The sequence below is a fragment of the Nuphar pumila genome, chromosome 2, assembly GCF_984573655.1.
Source record: "Nuphar pumila chromosome 2, dmNupPumi1.hap1.1, whole genome shotgun sequence".
NCBI classification, from domain to species: domain Eukaryota; kingdom Viridiplantae; phylum Streptophyta; class Magnoliopsida; order Nymphaeales; family Nymphaeaceae; genus Nuphar; species Nuphar pumila.
In genome coordinates, this window is record NC_143250.1 from 42294913 (window position 1) to 42315145 (window position 20233).

Genomic DNA, 20233 nt, shown 5'->3' on the forward strand with positions numbered 1-20233 from the left:
CTCAACCTCTACCATAGCATAATCCTTACTTGGTTAACAAGCCTTGTAAACAGCATATCAGTGTGAAGGTAGTAAGGAGACATATAACTCCCATCACCACCAAGTATAATACACAAGGGAAATTTATGCAGGTTTCCTGAGTTTATATCCAGACGCTTCTCATCACCACCAAGGAAAAAATCGACGTAAGCAACTACCAGATCTGGAGTAGAACCTACCTGCAGGTTATGGGCATTAGCTTATAAAGCATGTCAGAAGGAAAAACTAAAAACTCTAAACAGAAGGGCCACTATTATAATTAATGAAGTAAAACTGCATGGAGAAATGGAAATGAAGTACAGACACACAATGACACGTGTACTTGAATTTTCGTTTAATGTGCTATTACTTTTCTTTTTTCTAGAACAAATTACAGGAAATGTATAGCAACTTTTTATTCATAATGATCCTAGGCAGCTCAATGATAAATGTCAAAAAAATTGGAGTTGTAAACTTTCCAATTATGAACCCTTTAGAAGTTTCTCTAACATGAAAAGCAATACAAAACAAAAAGAAAAGGAAAGTTGTATCCAGTTTTACATTTTTTCTTTTTGCCGATAACAAGGAAAAACTGCCATTATGGTACACACGTCCTGTCATATGGACCAAAAAAGTGCATGGCCCCGTTTCAGTGTCTGCAGTGTAAAACTCCATGGCTTCGACCTTCCAGGCTTCCAGCAAGGGAAACATAACCCAGGTATTGAATTTGTCATGCCCTTCAACTTGAACGCCTTAAGCCTATTAGAATGTGTATAATTGTATATACATATTTATATATATACACATATTTATGTATGTGTATATATATAATATATTTAAATATATACTTCTGTGTATATACATTTATACATATTCATATATATGTATTTTTTTCTTGTTTGTAATTAGAATACCTGCTAAGGGTATTTCTGTAATTTCCTTCTGTAATAGGGTACTGTCCATTAGGGACATATTTATGTTTCTTTCTTTTCACTTTTTCTTCTTTTTATTTAATTAGATATTTTAGGTTTTGGCCAAGGGCAGTTTTGTCCTTGGCCTTCTAAATGTTGGGAGCTCCCCAACAGTTATTTGCTGTCCTCTCTCTCATGTTAACTTTATAAATGGGACCGCTTGTCCCTTGTATCTCTATGCATTTTTATGTGCATGTGCATTTATCAATAAAGACTATTTTTTTGTGTGTTGAGCGCTCTTCTAAGCCCTTGAGTGGCTATTGTGTTTTCACCCCTTGTGGGTTTTGTTAAAATGTATATATATATATATAAATATATATATGAGTGTATATATTCATATATGAGTGTATATGTATATATTATATAATTTTAAACTGTTTTCTCTTCCCTTTGTAGTAGGTAATACCCTTTAGGGGTATTGTGATAATTTTGTACATGTAATAGGCTCTGCCCATTAGAGGCAGAATGGTAATTCTGTACATGTAATAGGCTCTGCCCTTTAGGGGCAGAACTGACCTCTTTTTTATTTTTATTTTTATTTTATCCTTTACACTTTTGTAAAGAGAAGTTTTGTCTTTTAATCAATATAGCTGTTGGGAATCTCCAATAGCTATATTAAGTTTTGACTTTTAGTGAATATAGCTGTTGAAAATCTCTAACAACTATATTTCTAGTTGTTGGAGCCTTTCCCAATAGCTATATGGGTCCTCTTGGCCCTCTTGTTTGTATATAAATAGGGATCTCTTGAACCATTAGATGTAATGCTTTCCTAAGCATAAAGATTATTATTTTTATTTTTTTGTGTTCTTTTTGTGTATGCTCTTTGGTGTCTCTTATGATCTAATGTATTAGCCATTGATTGGCTTGTGTATTGTCCCTTTGTGGACTTGTGCTTGTGCACATTTAGGCTCTTTGCAGCCATTGTATGCACTTAGGTGCTTTTGTATTGCATTTGGTATTTGTATTGTCCCTTGTAGCACTTGTTCTTGGGCTTATGCACATTATGGTTTGCTTTCCGCTTGATTTCATTACAGGTTCATATTTGCCTTTTGTTTGAGGTGTGTAGAGACTCCTTGAGTTCATTACATGGTATCAGAGCCATCGATATTGTGAAGCTTGTTCGTGTGGACGTGAGATCGTGGATTGTGTGATCGTGGGCTCGTGGTATTCAAAAGAATCCGGCTTTCATCTTTTTTCTCTCCTTATCTCTTTCTCTTTCTTTATCTCTATCTCTCTTCTTCTACTGTATCCACGGAGGATGAACGAGAAGTCATCGTTACCATTCCCGTGAGACTCAATGACAGTAACTATGTGATATGGGCATCGATAGTAAAACATAAAATTTGGGAAAAGGTCTATGGGGTTTGGTTGATGGCACCTAGAAAGAATCAAAGATTGTGTTCACCAAAAACAAAAAATGACAAGGAAATAGCGCTCAAAGAAAATGACATAATTAAAGTCGTTGCCGATTATGAAAGAAGACGGAAAGAGTGAAGGATGGGTCATTCCAAAATCATAGGACGACAATAGTGTTGATATAAAGAAGTGTTTTAGTTTGGCAAATTTGATTTTACTATGTACTCTTAGAAAGACATAGCCCATGTATGTAACCTCCAAAATAAAGTGACGAATATTATAATGCTCTTTCACTCCTTTGGGATGAATTTGCCCTTTAAGAGCCTAAATGACATTGTCCTTTAGATGTAGAACTTCATGAAAAACAAGTTAAAATGAAGCATTGATACCAATTTGTAAATGGGCTTAGACCCAAATTTGAGGGAAGACGACCCTCCTTTATAGAGGATGTGTTCCTTCCATAGTCAAAACATTAGAAGAATTGACTACAGAAGAAAATAAGTTGAAGAAATCCTCCTCCAACAAAGATGAAGAACCAGTGCTCGCAATGTCATGGCCCAAAAATCACACAAGAGTTTACAAGCCTCCTCATTTTGGAAGAAATACAAGTGACTATGATTCCAAAAAGAAAATCATGTCACTTTTGTAACGAACCGAGCCACATCAAGACTTTTTGTCCTAAGAGGAAAAGAGAGTGGCTTTCATGGGGTCATCATTCGAAAAAAGTGGTGTAGATATGTCTCTTGCTCAACTTGTGGAGGCTTTACAACCACTACTCAAGAATCAAACATCTTCTCTTTATGATGTGGTTGTTTCTACATGTGTGGACCTCAATAAGACTTCTTGGATTCTTGATTACAATGCTTCTTTCCATGACTCTTAATGAGTTCGTTATATCTGAATGTCAAACTAACTCAAATGACTCCTATGTTTCAACTACCGATGGAACATCTTTAAAAATCAAATGTTTTGAAAATTTGAAAAACTTTTTTAAAAAATAATCAAAATTTCTATGTTCCAAACATTAGAGTGGTGCAAAATTAGATCTAAATCTCCTATCCGTTTCTCAAATTACTAATCATGGATGTAGTCATTTTTTCATCTAAAGGTTGCTTGGTGCAAGATCTCTCTGGTCCGAGAAGCTGATTGGGCGAGGTCATAGAAGAGGAGATCCCTACTACATGGACAACTTAGAATTATCAAATCAAGTTTTTGTAATTTTATTGAAAAGACGGATATAGAAAATTGGCATAAGATATTAGGACATCCTAGTATGTCCAAATTGTATTTGTTTCCTTTTCTTGAAAAAGTAATAAAAAAGACTTTGTTTGTGAAGATTGTATTCTTGTAAAAATTAAATCTTTGAATTTTGGACCTAGTCACTTTATTTCTAAAGAACCATTTGAGTTAATACATTTGGATGTGTGGGGAACGACACCGGTTATATTTAAAGGAGAAGTATTTATTATGTGATGTTTATAGATGATTATAATAAGCACACATAGATTTATTTTCTGAGACTCAAATCCAAAGTGTTTTATTGTTTTCAAAAATTTCATAGTATTGTCAAAAAACAATTCAAAACTAGCATTAAAATTTTTATGTCCGATTTCGGAGAAGAATTTTTATCAAATGATTTTGAAAATTATCTTAATCAAAACTCTTGTCCATATACCTCACAACAAAATGGTTTGGCCGAAAAAAAATATAAGCACATCTATATCACAAGGATTCGCCCAATAGGGTGTTGCACCCGCGTCGACGCAACACGACGTGGGTGCAACACCCGGTGCAGTCAACCACACCCAGGGTTATATCTGTCTAAAATGGACTCGGTCAACTCTAACCGAGTCCATTTTGGACCCCAAAAAAAACTATAAAAGGGGGGTACCTCGAGCTCCCCCACCCCCCCCCCCACACCACCACCACACATTAAAAAAACAGGGAGGTGGTGGGGGGTGGGGTATACCTCAAGCCCTACCCCTCCCTCCCCCCATTCAAAAAAATAAGGGGTACCTCGATCCCCTCAAGTTTATATATATATATATATATATATATATATATATATATATATATATATATTAAAATATTAAAAACATTTATATATATACCCTCCTGCACCCAAGTTTTTTTAAAGTGTCGCATTCCCACACCTGCACCTGACACAGCAGCACATTATTAAAACAAGTATAACTCCTTTTCAAAAATGTTCCAAAAAAAAAATTAAGCCGAAGCCGCCCTTTCGGCGGTATATATTATCAATAGGATGCCTTCAACTATCATTGAAAATGTCAACTATTGAAAATTTATTTAAAATTCCTCCAGATTATAAGAGGTTGAGAATTTTTTTCGTAAATGTTTTGTCCTTGCTAACAAAAATGATAAGTTTTCCACCAAAGTCATCCTTGTATTTCCTAGGTTATGTCGAAATGCAAAAAGGATATAGGTGTTATAATATAGGAAATGACAAACTTTACGTGTCAAGAAATATAACTTTTCTTTAAAAGGAAAATGGGTTTAACAAAATTAAGTCTAAGAATTGTGTGAGTACACTTTCTTATTTGATTTAGTTAAAAAGCATGATGATAATATTATTGAGCATGATATTGATATTATTGATGATAATGACAACAATGATATTCAAAATGTGCATGAGTGACAATGATAACACTCATGATGCACATGTGAATGATATTTTCATTGATATAGTTGAACCTCACAATGAAATACAAGTCTATACTCAATGTATTGAGGACAATTCTCTATGTGCATTAAAAGGTACCCAAAGTCAAGACATGGATCAATCTAGTATTAGAAGATCTGCGAGGATATCTAAAGCACCTAGTAGGTTCGTCTTCTATGAATCTTTTGAACCCAACTATAGAGTCTGTCTTATAGTCAATTATTCTTATGTAAAATCATCTTCCTACAATGAAGTTAAGAATCATCAATTGAGGACAATCCTCCATGTGCATTAGAAAGATACTCCCAAAGTAAAGACATGGATCAATCTAGTATTAGAAGATCTACGAGGATATCTAAAACACCTAGTAGGTTCATCTCCTACAAATCTTTTGAACCCAACTATCGAGCTTTCCTTTCGGCCATTCATTCCTATGTAGAACCATCTTCCTATAATGAGGCTAAAAATCATCAAGAATGAATTTCAGCTATGAATAGTGAACTATAAGCTTTAGAAAAGGCAAAAACTTGGGAGATTCAACCCTTACCTATTTGAAAGAAAACTATAACATGTAGATGGATTTACAAAATAAAAACTAACAACGATGAAACTCTAGAAAGATATAAAGTTAGGCTAGTAGCTAAGGGATTCTGTCAAGAATATGGAATAGACTACGAGGAAACCTTCACTCCTGTAGCAAGGATAACCACGGTTAGAACCCTCATTACCATAGCATCTATTAGAAAATGTCTCATTTATCAAATGGATGTTAGAAATATTTTTCTTAACGAAAATCTTAATGAAGAAGTTTATATCGAGCCTCTCCCAGGTTTGGGGTTGTTACATGGAAATGTCCTCTGTTTGCGTAAGCTTTGTATGGTCTAAAACAAGCGCCTAAGACTTGGTATGATCGCTTTAGTAATGTAATGGTTCAACTAGGCTTTGAATCTTGTTATACTGATATTGCTCTATTTGTTAAGTCTTCTGATGCAGGTATAGTTATCTTATTTCTCTATATGGATGATATGATTATCACAAGAGGTGATAAAAAGGAAGTTAGTCATATCAAAGATGTTCTTTAAGGCCAACTTTGATATAACAACTCTTGGTTTAATTCATTATTTTCTTGGAATTGAAGTAGCTTATTCACCTCATGAGTATTTTTTGTCGCAAACTAAGTATACAACTAAAATAATAGAAAGATCAGGTCTTACAGATGATAAGCAAGTTGATACATCATAGGTCATAACTGCAAAAAATAAAAAGATGATGGAGAACCTCTGAAAGATCCAACTTCATCTCGCCAAAAGATTGGAGCTTTAGATGTTGTGACCTCGTTCTAGGAACAAGAACAAGCTAGTTGCGTGGTGGTTCATAGCCTACGATCAATTGAATCGTATGTTGCGTTTGTCAGTTGCACTGCTTACTTGCTTTGAACTGCTTATTTGTTTTTAATTGCTTATTGTTTGCACTACTTACGCATTTGCACTGCTTACGCGCTTGCACTGCTGACTCGCTTGCACTAGTTATTCGCTTGTACTACTTATGTGTTTGCACTATTCACCTGCTTGCATTGCTTACCTGTTTAACTGCATATATGCTTTAAACTGCGTAGTCTACTGAATTAAATGTACTTAATTCAGTTTTCTGTTAGTCTCTCTTGTGCACCTACTAGTTTTTCGCGAAACTAACCCATTCTATGAGTACAGGTGATGATTAGGTGCACTACGGGCGATGGCGCGATTGCAAGATGGTTTCAAGACTTCTTCTTCCTGCTCTTAGATCGCGTCCTGGACGCTTGGGTTTGTATCAGATTTCTCTTAGGATATTCGAATCTTGTGAATTTTGGTTCTTTTAGCTAACGTGCCAAAAGTGTTCAGCTTGCCTTATGATTTATCAAAAGAAAAATCTTCCGCTGATTTCATGAACAAACTCTGAAGGAAAGAGATATTTCTAGTCTCTTGCCTGTTTTTCTGAAAAAGTTCGCAAGTTTGAAATTTGGGGTGTTACAATTTGGTATCAGAGCTAAGGGAAGTAAGGATTCTTGACCATTGAGCATCCGCATCGCGCTGTGAGTATACTTTTCTTCTTGCTTTGTGAGTGTGTTTTAGCGTTGTTAAGCTAAGTGACTTGACTTGTTTCGCTTATGCACCAGCATTGCTGGGTTTTTGTAAACTACTCATGTTACGCATGAATAGTACGGATGTTTTTGGCTTCTTTTTCGAGCTTCCTGAGATTTTGATCTTGGGTATTCCTTGTTTACTCCAAGGATGGTAAAGAACTCGGAACAAAGATTCGGTTGATGAAGGGTCAAATATTAGGGAAAAATGCCCTGACTTGTATTTTGACCAATGAATGCAATAAATATTTCGTGAACGAAATTATTTAAGGAGGGTAGGATGTAAGAACTCAAAAAAAAAAATTTGTTTGGATCCGGGCTGGATCCAGACCCGGATCCGACCAGGGTAAATCAGCGGCTGCGTGCTTTTAAAAGCACGCAGCGACTTAGGGAGGAGGTTCTCGAAACCTCCTTCCCCCTCTCGTCTCTCGGTCTCTCTCCCCCGACTGACTCTCTCGTCTCTGCACCCTCTGGAGACCCCTGTCAACCCGACGTCGACGCTGCCGCCACCTGCGACCTCCCTCTGACGCCGACGATGCCGCCGCCGGCGACCACCAGATACGCACCTCCCCCTCTTTCGTTCGCCTCTCTCTCTCCTCTCTACCTCTCCCGTCTCTTCTCTCCCTCACCTCTCTCTGTGGCCACAGGAGGGGTCAAACCCCCCTCCCTATGCCCCCTTTTAGCAGGGGAGGGGCACGACCCCTCCCTGCTCTCTGCTACGACAGGGGAGGGGTCGAGCCCCTCCTCCCTGCTTCTGGTTCCTCTAAGAAACCGACAGGGGCCTTTGGCCCCTGTCTCGTTTCCCTGTTTATCATGCCGACCGAGGGCCTTTGGCCCCTGCCTCCGCTTCCAAGAGCCGCAGGGCGGATGTTGGCCTCTGCGCCTCTTTCCTTTTGTTCATTTCCTTGGCAGGGGCCATAGGGCCCTGCCCCTTTTTGATGTTCCGGCAGGGGCCATCAGCCCTTGCCCTATTTATTTCAGCAGGGGTTGAAGGCCCCTGCCCCTTTTTCTGTTCTAGCAGGGAGCATCGGCCCCTGCCCCTTTTTTTTCGATTCCCCTAATTAGGTGCGCAGGGAACCCTCCCTGCCTCTGTCTATCGTAGGGAGGGGCTCGAACCCTCCCTACCTTCGATCTTCGCAGGAGAGGGCTCGACCCTCCCTGCCTTCGTACCATGCAGGACGGGCCGAGTCCCTCCCTGCTTACTGTTACGGTAGGGGAGGGGGCCGACCCTCTCCCTGCTACCTGTTGCGGCAGAGGAGGGGGTGAGCCCCTCCCTGCTCCCTCTTCTCGGGCGTCAGGCAGAGGCTTTGCCCCCTGCTTGTTTACGTGCTCGACCGGCAGGGGCCAAGCCCCTGCCTCTTGGTGTATTCGGTAGGCAGGGGCGAAGCCTCCTGCCTCCTCCTTTGTGCTAACGGGTGGGGGCTTGGCCCCTGTCTCTTTGCTCTTCTGGCAAGCAAGGCGACGCCTCGGCCTCCCTTGTTGTCTTCATAAGGCAGGGGCACAACCATGCCTCCCCGTTGTTTGCTAACAGCATGTCAGCAGGGGCTTGTGGCCTTGCCCCTGCTCTTTGCGCTTATAGCAGGTGCGCATGTGCACGATGCCCCTACCTCTGCTTCCCTTATGTCAGGACGACGGCAGTGCCCCTGACTTCCTATTTTGGTATTAGCTTGCTAAGATCGTTACTTTTGCAACTCGTACGACGGATCCCGCTCCGCGACCCGAGCCGTCAATCGCGTACATCCGCGAACGACAGTAAGCTTGCAACTCTCAAAGGTAAGGGAAGATTGCACAGAAGACTTGGACAATTGAATTAAGTTCAATTAACTAAAAAGAGACCATTAAATAAATATATATATATATATAGAAATATATATATATATATATATATATATATATATATATATATATATTTATACGAATACGCATTTAACTCCAGGACGCGGTTTCGCGATCCTTGTCCTTTACTTGCCGTTGCACATCACGCAAAGGTTTTGCGTTGCACCCCTGCTTACAGTCTTTACTTGTTGTTGCGTGTTGTGCCGAAGGTTTGCGTTGCACTTTTGCTTACCGCCTTTACTTTGTCATCGCGCTTTGCGCCTAGGCTCTTGCTTTTGCATATGTGTTGGTATGGCCTTGCTATTGCAGATGACGTGCAGGTTCTTGCTCTTTGCGTATGCCTTAAAAGCATCCTCGTGGAGGATGCAAGGGGCATTTACCACTCTCCCTCTTGCGACAAGAGTTCAGTCGGGAGCGAGCGACATATCCTCGTCTAAGGAGAGGGATACCTCGCAAGGATCTTGGCTCTTCGTGTGCGCAGTCCTGCAGAGTCGACTTGAGATTTTAGGAAGCTGCGCAAAAGCATCTAAGACTGCTCCAAATCGAAGCATTTGGAAGGATGTGATTGACTGGTTCTGCTCGCCTTTTGGGCATATCTCGAGTGATCCTGAATTGGGGGTTCGAGCGAACTTCTTAGCGGGTGTTCTGTTGAGAAACCTGTATCCCGTCTATCGAGGCCGGTATCGAGTCATGCGAGACATGTAAATACCCCGATAGCGGATGTGATTCCAGAAAATCACATGCATAATGTTGGCACAAGGTAGTGTTGTTTCAAAAGATAAAGTAAAGTTGATAAACTTTACATCTTTGTGAAACACACTTGTTGAGGCTTCTATTGAGGAGCTATACCCCCTTCATCCTAGAGTACTTGTAGTCGTGCACGACACGTCTAGTACTGCGATGATCGGATGAGACGGTCGTGCGACCTCGAACAACGCTAAATGCTATAATCACATAAATGGCCTCACATTCGCCTTCACAGGCAAGATGCTCGAGTGGTTTAAAAATCACATCATAGGATGGGTCATTAGTTAAGCAACCCCTAACGTACTTATTCGCTTCTATGTGTCTGTCAAGGGAGAGGACAGAGCGGTACAAACTCCAATGGACAGGTTGTTAACAACCACCCTACAGGCAACGATCTGGCCTCCCCAATCATTGGAGTTAGAGGAAAGGGGCTACATTAGTTAGCTCAATACTTCTGCAAAAGTTAGATGCATCCGTGGCACAGCCTCCTTTGGGGAATCCTCTCTCGGCTAAAGCCGTCCCTTTGGAGCGAACTCAACTAGCTATTCGGGTTATTGAAAATACATAGAATAACAGACGTTCAAACTAGTCTCAGTTGGTTCTACGTTTTGCTTGCGCGTACCCGCAGGCTCGTAATTATCGAAACATAAGGTCTATTCACACTGGTCGTTGGGTCGTGAGATTCGCTTGCACTATTGATTCGCTTGCACTACGGATTCGCTTGCACTACTGACTTGCTTACACTACTGAATCGCTTGCTTGCTCGGTAGTTCAGTATGCCACTCGTAGAGCTGTGCACGCCTGTCAAGCGTTACTTTAGTTGTTAAACTGCTTACGCAGTTCTTTGCGGAGTAATAAGGATTTTCTCATGCTAATTAAATGCGTATAATAATAGCATTATGCTAGTTGCTACATATTAGCATGTGACTTGCTTTATCCCTTGGTCGAACTGTTTTGGTGCTTATTGTAGTGTAGCACCTGTTGGCTTGCATCTCTTATGATTGATGTGATTGCATACAGCTCGTACTCTACGAACTGGTGGCAACTAGGATTGATGTGGTCGCTTGTCTTATAAGCCGCTTACATATTGTGATAAAACTGTTGTCGTATGATTGCTTATGAATGACTTGTGATGCAATGGTTTATGCCTTACGATTAATTTAATTACTTGTTGATGGACTGAACCATTTTATGGTAATTGTATGTGTTACGAGCATTGTTATGAGTAATCGTCTTATTCAGTTGTTTTGTTTGACTGATGGGTAGAGTTAGTTACTCTTCGCCCATAGAATCAACTGGATTGCCATATCTGCGTATTCTCATGTGTCGTTTACGCATGCTTTGAGGTCCTATTTGAGGATTGCAATATTTCTTGTGGCAATAACACGATTCGTAGGACTATATGCTTCTATGTAAAGTGATACGATGCATATTGCTGATATGCATGCTTGTGCTCATATTGTGGCTACTGACCCCGAGGCGGTCAATGGTTCAGAGCAGTCGATTATTGATGCATGTATCACTGAGTTGGGTGTCTGTCGAGGGCCTGATCTCCAAAGGATTATCTGCGAGAGCGTGTATGATCAAGACCAGGTACCCGGCTAGAGTGGTAGATTCTCTATGAGGATGTACACTGTCCACGAACGGGTAGCCGCAAAGACGGTGAACTCCTGTGAGGAAGTGTATGGTCCAAGACCAGGTATACCATCTAGGGCGGAATTCCTTGTGAGGTTATACATTTCCTAGACTAGGTGATCCAGCGTTGATCTTGTCGTTTGTATTACTGGCTATCGACCCTGAGAGCGGTCATTCGTGTTGATGCGTGTATCACAATGATTTTCATTGGATATGGCATTTGTTGGGGACCGGCTTCCCAAAGGTTTCGTTGTGGGGGTATGTATGATCAAGATCAGGTGACCCGGCTAGAGTGGGAGATTCTCTGTGAGGACGTACACTATCCACGAACGGGTAGCCGCAAAGACGGTGAACTCCTGTGAGGAAGTGTATGGTCCAAGACCAAGTATACCCTCTAGGGCGGTAATTCCTTGTCAGGTCGTATATCTCTCGGACCGAGCGATCCGATGTGGATCTTGTGTTTTTGCTTACCATAAAAAATTATGGTGAGCTGTGATGATCTTCTGAGATTGTTTGTGATAGCCAACTATGAATTCATAGTTTCGGCTTTCTGTTTTAGCATGATTACATGCATGACTAAGATATGAGAATCAGATCGTTAGCGATTTGACTTAGTGTTTATGTTTTGGACCTTCTACGGAAGGATGAGCTTTTCTGAGAAAGTATGACGCCTTAGTGAGTCATAACAGGTGGCAGTTGGCCGCGTAAGGTTTTGAGAGATGAGAATAGATTAAGGTTGTTCAGGACAACGCGTTTGTTAGAAGTAGTGAGCGACAAACGATGTCCTGATGGTGATTAGATGTTGTGACCTCGTTCTAGGAACGAGAACAAGCTAGTTGCGTGGTGGTTCACAGCCTACGATCAATTGAATCGTATGCTGCGTTTGTCAGTTGCACTGCTTACTTGCTTTGAATTGCTTACTGTTTGCACTGCTTACGCATTTGCACTGCTGACTCGCTTGTACTACTTACGCGTTTGCACTATTCACCTGCTTGCATTGCTTACCTGTTTAACTGCATATCTGCTTTAAACTGCGTAGCCTACTGAACTAAATGTACTTAATTCAGTTTCTTGTTAATCTCTCTTGTGCACCTACTAGTTTTTCGCGAAACTAATTCATTCTATGGGTACAGGTGATGATTAGGTACACTACGGGCTATGGCGCGATTGCAAGATGGCTTCAAGACTTCTTCTTCCTGCTCTTAGCTCACGTCTTGGATGCTTGGGTTTGTATCAGATTTCCCTTAGGATATCTGAATCTTGTGAATTTTGGTTCTTTTAGCTAACGTGCCCAAAGCGTTCAGCTTGCCTTATGATTTATCAAAAGAAAAATCTTCCGCTGATTTCAAAAACAAACTCTCAAGGAAAGAGATATTTCTAGTCTCTTGCCTGTTTTTCTGAAAAGGTTCGCAAGTTTGAAATTTGGAGCGTTACAGGGGCTGTAATGTCACGTACTTTTGTACTTAGTCTGGGAGAAAAATCGTTTGAGCCTCAATTTTGGACCAATGTTTTTTAGTCTGGGTTTGGCCTAGGTCTCATCGACAAGGTCGAGGAGAGCCAATCGAAACGTGAGAAAGAGTTTTGTTTTTGACCTTTAAATTCAAGCAAAATTTGAGTGAAATTCGGGTTATTTTTTAGCGAAATTCAAAATTTGATATTCGTGTAATATGTCGTCGGATGCGTCTCGAAATTCTGAACACAACAATATTTTACTTTTCTAAATTCGAGTTTCGGTTGACTCGAAAATCGTTCAAAAATTGAGCAGTTTGTCGAATTGGATCTGAAATCGGATCGGATTGGATCTAATGCATATGATCCGAACTATTATGGATTTGGATCTTATTTAAGACCCATTTTAATCTGAATTTAGTCCAGATCTTGATCCAAATTCGTTTTGGGTATGGGTATGGGTTTGGATTTTGGATTCGGATCCAGACCCAAATCCATGGCCAACGATTTTTTCAACTTTAAATTCATCAAAAACCTTTAAATTGAAATTTATAAATGTTAAGAAAGCCTCCTAAGTTAATTTGGTAATTTTTGAAAGCTTCTAAATTTTTTTTAATTTAATGTAATTCCAAAAATTTATTTTGAGGTATATTTAGGACTCTTAAAAGAGCCCTTGAACACTTCTAGAAGGATCTAAGAAGGTTTGAGAAGCAAGGAGTTCCAAATAAAATAAAATTTTGAAAAGTCAAACTTGTAAAGTTTTAAATTTTTCAAAAAACCAAGGGAGAGGAGTTATTAGAAGAAAGAACTCTCTCTTCTCCCGCCCTTTTAGAATGGGCTGGAGAAGGGGGGAGGGGGGCGTCACCCCCTCTTAGCCTTTATATAGTCCCAAAAAAAAAAGAGGAAGGAAAGAAGAAGAAAAAGGGAAAAGAAAGAAAGAGAGAGAAAAAGAAAGAAAGAGGGAAAAGAGAGGAAGAAGAAGAGGGCTTCCTTCTTCGATTATCTATGTTTTCCACCATTGATTTTGTTCTTTTTCTCGATTCACGCAAATGTATGGGTCTCTTCGTTTGAATACAAGTGAGAAATCGAATGCCGGTTCGATTTTATGCAATATCTTGGATGAAAATCCATGGAAAAATGTTTATATGGCTGGTTTCTCAAAAAACGCATGGAGGATGATCCATTGATCTTCCTCCATGGCTGAATTATTTTTATTCTTTCATCTTTTTCATGGAAAAAAATTTTGTACATGTTATAACAGAATTTTTATTGATGTAGGAGTGGTTCTTTTAGAACCCTCTTCGGTGAATATTGATTTCTACGGATGGATCTTGATATGGATTGAGTTGTGCATGAAAATATATGTTGAAATCAGGTTGTATGCATGTATTTTTCAGAAAACATGTGTGCAACAGTGTGCTTATTAAAAACATTGAATATATATGCATTCTTGAATAAGTATTTTCAAGAAAGCTTATTGCTCATGTGATATTTCTGAATATGTATAGGTTTTAATTCATTTTGTAAGCACATGTGAACGTGATCATGTTTATAACATATTTTTCTTTTTTTTCTCATTCATGTAATTATGCATAGTTCACGCATAGTTTCAAAAAAAAAAAGATTTGTATATTAGTTGATGTGGGGCAGTCGGTGTAATATCGCGCATTTTGGTACTTAGTCATTTTATAATTTTGACGAAAATTTGGCCAAGTCTGGGAGAAAAGTCATTGAGGCTCAATTTTTAGATTGATGCCTTTGAGTCTGGGCTTAACCCAGATCTCATCGACAAGGTTGAGGCGAGCCAATCGAAGTGTGAGAAAGAATTGTAAATTCGACCTTTAAATTCAAGCGAAATTTAGGTTATTTTCGGGCGAAATTCAAAATTTGGTATTCGTGTAACATGTCGTTGGATGTGTCTCAGAATTTTGAGCGCAACGATACTTTACTTTTCTAAATTCGAGTCTCGGTTTGCCCGAAAATTGCGTTTTTCTAAAAATTTAGAAATTTGTCAAACTGGATCGGATTGGATCCAAGGCATATGATCTGAATTATTATGGATTTGGATCTTATTTAAGACATACTTTAATCTGGGTTAATCCATATTTTGATCCAATTTCGTTTTGGATATGGATTTGGATTTTTAGATCCGGATCCGGATCTGGATCCAAATCCATGTCCAAAAACAATTTAGATTTAAATTCAGTTTAAAACTTTAAAATAAAGTTAGTTAGGGTTAAAAAAAAGACTCCTAGAGTAATTAAACTAACTTTGGAAATTCGAAATTTATTTAATTAATTATTAAATATTAATTAATTAATTATTAAATTAATTTTATTAATTCCGAAAAATACAATTTAGGGCTGAGTAGGACCCCTTATTCTTACTTAAGAGAGACTATTAGAGTTTTAAAAGAATTGTAAGTTAAAAATAAATAAATATACCAAACGTGGAAAAAAGTCAACATGGGAAGTTTCTAAAAATTTGGAAACTAGGGGAGAGTTCTCATTCAGCCCTTTTAGAAAGGGTAGGAGAAGGGGGAACGTCACCCCCTCTCCCTCACTTTATAAAAGACAAAAAAGGGGGAAAGGGGAAAAGAAAGAGAGGAAAGAAAGAAAAGAGAAAGAGAGAGAGAGAGAGGAGAGAAAAAAAGAGAGAAAGAGAGGAGGAAGAAGGAGATCTCATCTCCAGCCGTCTGGTGCTTACAACCATCCTTTTTCGTCTTTCTTTCGATCTTCGGTTAAGGTATGGGTTCCCCTTTTGATCTCGAATGAGAAAAGGAGCACATATTTGTTTTTACGCAATAGTTTAGTGAATCCAATGGGAAGAGGGTAAATTTTAATAGTCACCCTAATGATCCATGGTTGAAATTAACATTTTTTTTGTTGGAACACTTTTCAAAATAAAACCGCATATAGGTGTAATTGCATCCCTCTTCCCTATATTCTGTAAAGATTTCAATGTTGTGATTAATGTACCACATCGTCTTGGCTCCAAATTCTGAAAAAAAAGGAAAACTAGATAAAGAAGCTTAGATATTCTCATATTTTCTTGTGTCTCAAATCTTGAGTTGAAATATCCTTTCTGAATCATCTGAACACATATATTCAACTTATAATCTTCCAAATACGTGTAAGTTTCAAGGAATAAAAGACATAGCCTCTGTTAAATTCTTATATTTTTATTATGTGCTTGTATGAACTTTATGTCATTTGCATTAAAACTATCAGGCATAGTACTGATATAATATATATATATTGCTAAGGACGAGAAGAGCATTTTGTTAATCCGATGATACTTGGAAAAGTGTCTAACTAGATACATGCCCAATACATTGTGTCTATAGTTTAACCACCGCATTGGTTACCCACATGGTCAGCGGGGTCCTGTGTCAAGCTGAAGCCCCAGGATCGAATTCTGCTGGCACATGGGGGCTGCCATTACTTTTAACATGGTTGGGGCGTGTAAGGCTAGGTGGGTTGTCTTATGACACCCCTCACCTTAAGGCGAGGAGCGCTTTTTGCGCCTTGAGGCACGTTTTTAATAACACTGGTCCATAGTCTTGCAGTTGACATTCACATCTCAAAAATTTGTATCATTCTTAACAAATTCAAAACTCCTAAGTGCCAAGTATTTATGGCCACCCACCAAGGGTAATACCACAATTTCATAAAAGCTAGAGTAATACCAGACTTACCGGATGCGCCTAGGTAAGTGGGGAAGCGCACTTCGAAAGCGCGAAACGTCACTTTCGAAACACGCGGGGAAGCACCATTTTTTAATGAGAAGTGTGCTTCTCATAGCGCTTCTCTTTAATGAGAAGCACACTTCCCTTTTATGGGAAGCACGCTTCCCCTCGCTTCCCCCATTTTTTTACTTTTTTGTATTTTTTATTTTTTTTTGCTTCCCCTCCGCTGCCCGCTTCCTCAATTGGCAACCATGAGTAATACTTAACAGTGTGATCTTTCACAAGTTTAGATAATAGTTTTCATAAGGTGGTTACTTTTTTATTTTTACTAAACCGGATCAGATCTGAGCCCAGACAACTCAGTCGGCTACGGCTCATATTCTGCCCTGACAGAGCCCAGCCGACCCAGTGAGCTGGGCCTGATCTGGGCCTACTGCCAGTAGAAATAAAATTATATGTATATATATATATATAATACCTAACATATTTTTTTGTTGTAACAAGGAATTAGTTTAATTAAAATTCATATTATATTTAATCATGTTAGCCTATTAGGGTTTTATAATTTTTTTTAGTTAGTTTATGATTTTAGATGCTTAGATCTAATCTTTCCTGTTTATTTTCATTAATAAGTTAGTTTACTTATTAATCAAATCATGCCTTTGTTGCTTTTAGCATGTTAAATTAGTTTTGTTTAGTTTTAATTAATGTTAAATAGTATTTCAATACATTAGAAATCAATAGATAGAATAATCGTTATTTAGTTTTTTTTTATTCAGCCAAATAGATTAAATTTATTTATTGTTTCCATCAGTTGGTTAAGTTTATTTCCAATCTCAGATGTTTTATTTCTTGTATTTAGATTAGGATTTAGTTGCTAATTTATTAAGTATCGCTTTTAGATAGATTTAATTTTTAGCTGATTTAGATAATAATAGTTAATCCTTTTTAATTTGTGGTTTTTAAATTTCACGTTAATTCATGTTTTCCTTTCCAGCAATCAGTTTAGTGTTATTCTTACTTTAACGCCATTAGATTAGTTTAATTAGAGTAATCAACTTAGATTAATTTAAGTCTAGCCGATTCTTGTTTTTCAGTTTTCATTCGAGTAAGTTAGTTATTAATTAATTAGATTACATAGTTAGTTTTCTTTTTGTTTCTTTTTGTTTTTTTTTGTTTCAGATTTGACGTCTGTACAACATCTTTTATTCTTTATCATTTGTTTGATTGTTAGTTATTAATCTCGTATTTAGTTTAATAGTTAGTTTTAGTTGATTCTTATAATTCAGTTAGCATTTGTTTTTATTGATTGTTAGTTAGTTTTGCTATTTTGACATTTAGTGTTTTAGTTTGTTACATGTTAGTTCACATTTGTTACATGTAGTTAGTTTGTTATTAGTACTTAGATCCTTGTTTTTGTGTTTTTTTTAATTAATATTGAATTCGCATCTAGTTCTTTTGTGTTTTGTGATTCTGTTTTGCAGGGAAGCGGTTGATTGTGCGGTGAGCCCTCAAACAAGCCCCCAAAGAGCCCTCTGACGTCCCCAAAAGGTCCCCTCAAAAGGCCTCTTTGAGCCCCTCAGGGTCCCCTTCATTTCAGTATATGACCCTTATCACCTGAGGAAAGAGTACAGGAGCTTGCAGATGCACGTTGCAATCACACATTAGTAACTCTGGGATTCATCTAAAGCAGAGGCATCAAAAAGGACTAAAGCTCAAGCATCGAAAACCCTTTTTCTTTTATTTTTAGCTTAGAATTTATTTAATTCATTGGGTTTGTAATAAGGGTACTTAATTATTTATTATTTGTTTAAGCTCGCCGCAGAGGGTCGTACTCTCATTTGATTAGTTAATTAATTATTTTTATTTTCAAGGCAATAAAGAGTAGGTTTTTGTGGATGACAAAGTTTTCTCCCGTTCTTTGAAATCGACCCGGATTCCACTCGTGCGAGCCGGTTTTAAGTATTTGGTGTCTGGCTTTCACACTGTTTTTATTGAAAATATTGTTTTAAAAATTTATTTCATAAAATTTACACCACTAACCATGCATACATCGATTCTCATGGATCGAAACGGTGAAACTAAAATAAAATCCATGGTTTTCTTTCAAAATCTTGCCTAAAGCCTATTTAGGCTCTCTTTCTCATCCGAAACAAAAGAGAACACCCATACCTTGTTTGAAATTTGAAAAGCTACTGGGAGGATCGACGAATGGTTAGAGAGGAAAAATATTTCATCTTCCTTCTTGTTCTCTCTCCTTCTTCCTTTCTCTCTTTCTCTCTTTTCCCCTCTCTTTCTCTTTCTTTCCTTCTTTCTTTCTTATTTTTTTGACCCTTTTATAGAAAAATAGGCCCTTATCCTTACTGCCCCTTCTAATGTGGGCTGGAGAGACGACTTCCCATTTGGGAATCCTTCTGCACCCTCTTTCCAATTTTTTTGAAATTCTTTATATATTGACTTTTCCAAACCTTTCCCAATTCATGTAGTCTTTTCTCCTTTTTAGATTTCTCTACCTCTTTCAACTAGCAAGGACTCTTCTAAGGAGTCCCAAATTAGCTAACAAATGTTAAAATTCAGAATTAATTATAATTTGATAATTAAATATCCAAAAACTTTCAGAGGGCACCTTATTCCTTTGGGAGTCTTTTTAACTCTAGTTAACTCCAATTTAAACATAAATATTAAATTTAAAGGTGTATTTTCATTGGGTGTGGTTTTTGGATTTAGATCCGGTTTTGGATCCAAGATCCAAAACCATTTGGATCCTGGACTGGATGAATTCCTTATTAATATGGGTCTTAGACTGAATCCAAATCCATATCAATTTGGATTCAGTCCAATCCAAATCCAAACCCAGCTCATTGAGGTGGTCCTTTTTAGAAAAAATATGATTTTTGAGCCAACCGTAGCCCGAATTCAAAAAAGTAAAATACCATTATACTAAGAATTTTGAGACGCATCTAACGATATATAACTTGAATTTTGCCTCCGAAATTTGCCTGAATTTTGCTCAAATTTCACTTGAATTTAAAGGTTGAAAATAAAACTTTTTATCACCTTGTAATTGGCTCATTTAGGCCTTGTCGATAAGACCTGGTCCAAACCCAGACTCAAAGGACATACGCCTATCACAAGGTTTTACCGATTTTTCTCCTATACTTGGCCAAATTTTCGAAATCTCGAATTTGACTAAGTATGAAAATACATGATATTACAGTTAATATTCAAAAAGAAAAGAAAAATTCAAAATTTTTTATAAAATTTTGGGGCATTACAAAGCTGGTATCAAAGCCCTGGTCTGAAAAAGAAAGGTTGGCCCAAGATCCGTTCAGATGTCAGCATTGCACTGTAAGTTTTTGCTTAAATTTTTGTGCAGATAAAATAATAGTAGGTTGTCTACTACTAATAATTGCTTTGAATAGACATCTTACAACGACATGATTGAGGCTATCAATGTTTTGACTGAGGCAATCGATCAACAAAGAACAGAAATGCGCCAAATGAGGCAATAAATTCAGGAATTGATCCACATGAACACCAACCATCGGTTGGGTAAATGTCATAGGTGCCACCAGGTGCACATAGCACAGCTTTGTCTTATCTACTATAAGGACTGCAAGTCCTGTGGGAATTGAGGCATATCATTGAAGAATGTCAAATCAAGCATTGTCATGACAGAAGACAACAAGCAAGTCACGACCTCTCTAATAAGGCATCATACACTCATGGTC

General features: G+C 38.2%; 1 protein-coding gene across 1 annotated transcript in view; it reads right to left on the reverse strand.

Moving 5' to 3' along the window:
- Window positions 1–20233, reverse strand: part of LOC149845344 (uncharacterized) — a 198976-nt gene that overhangs the window by 25213 nt on the left and 153530 nt on the right. The window contains exon 18 of the mRNA XM_089995708.1: window positions 30–218. Coding sequence (XP_089851834.1) covers window positions 30–218 — 189 coding nt within the window. The remainder of the gene's footprint in view (window positions 1–29; window positions 219–20233) is intronic.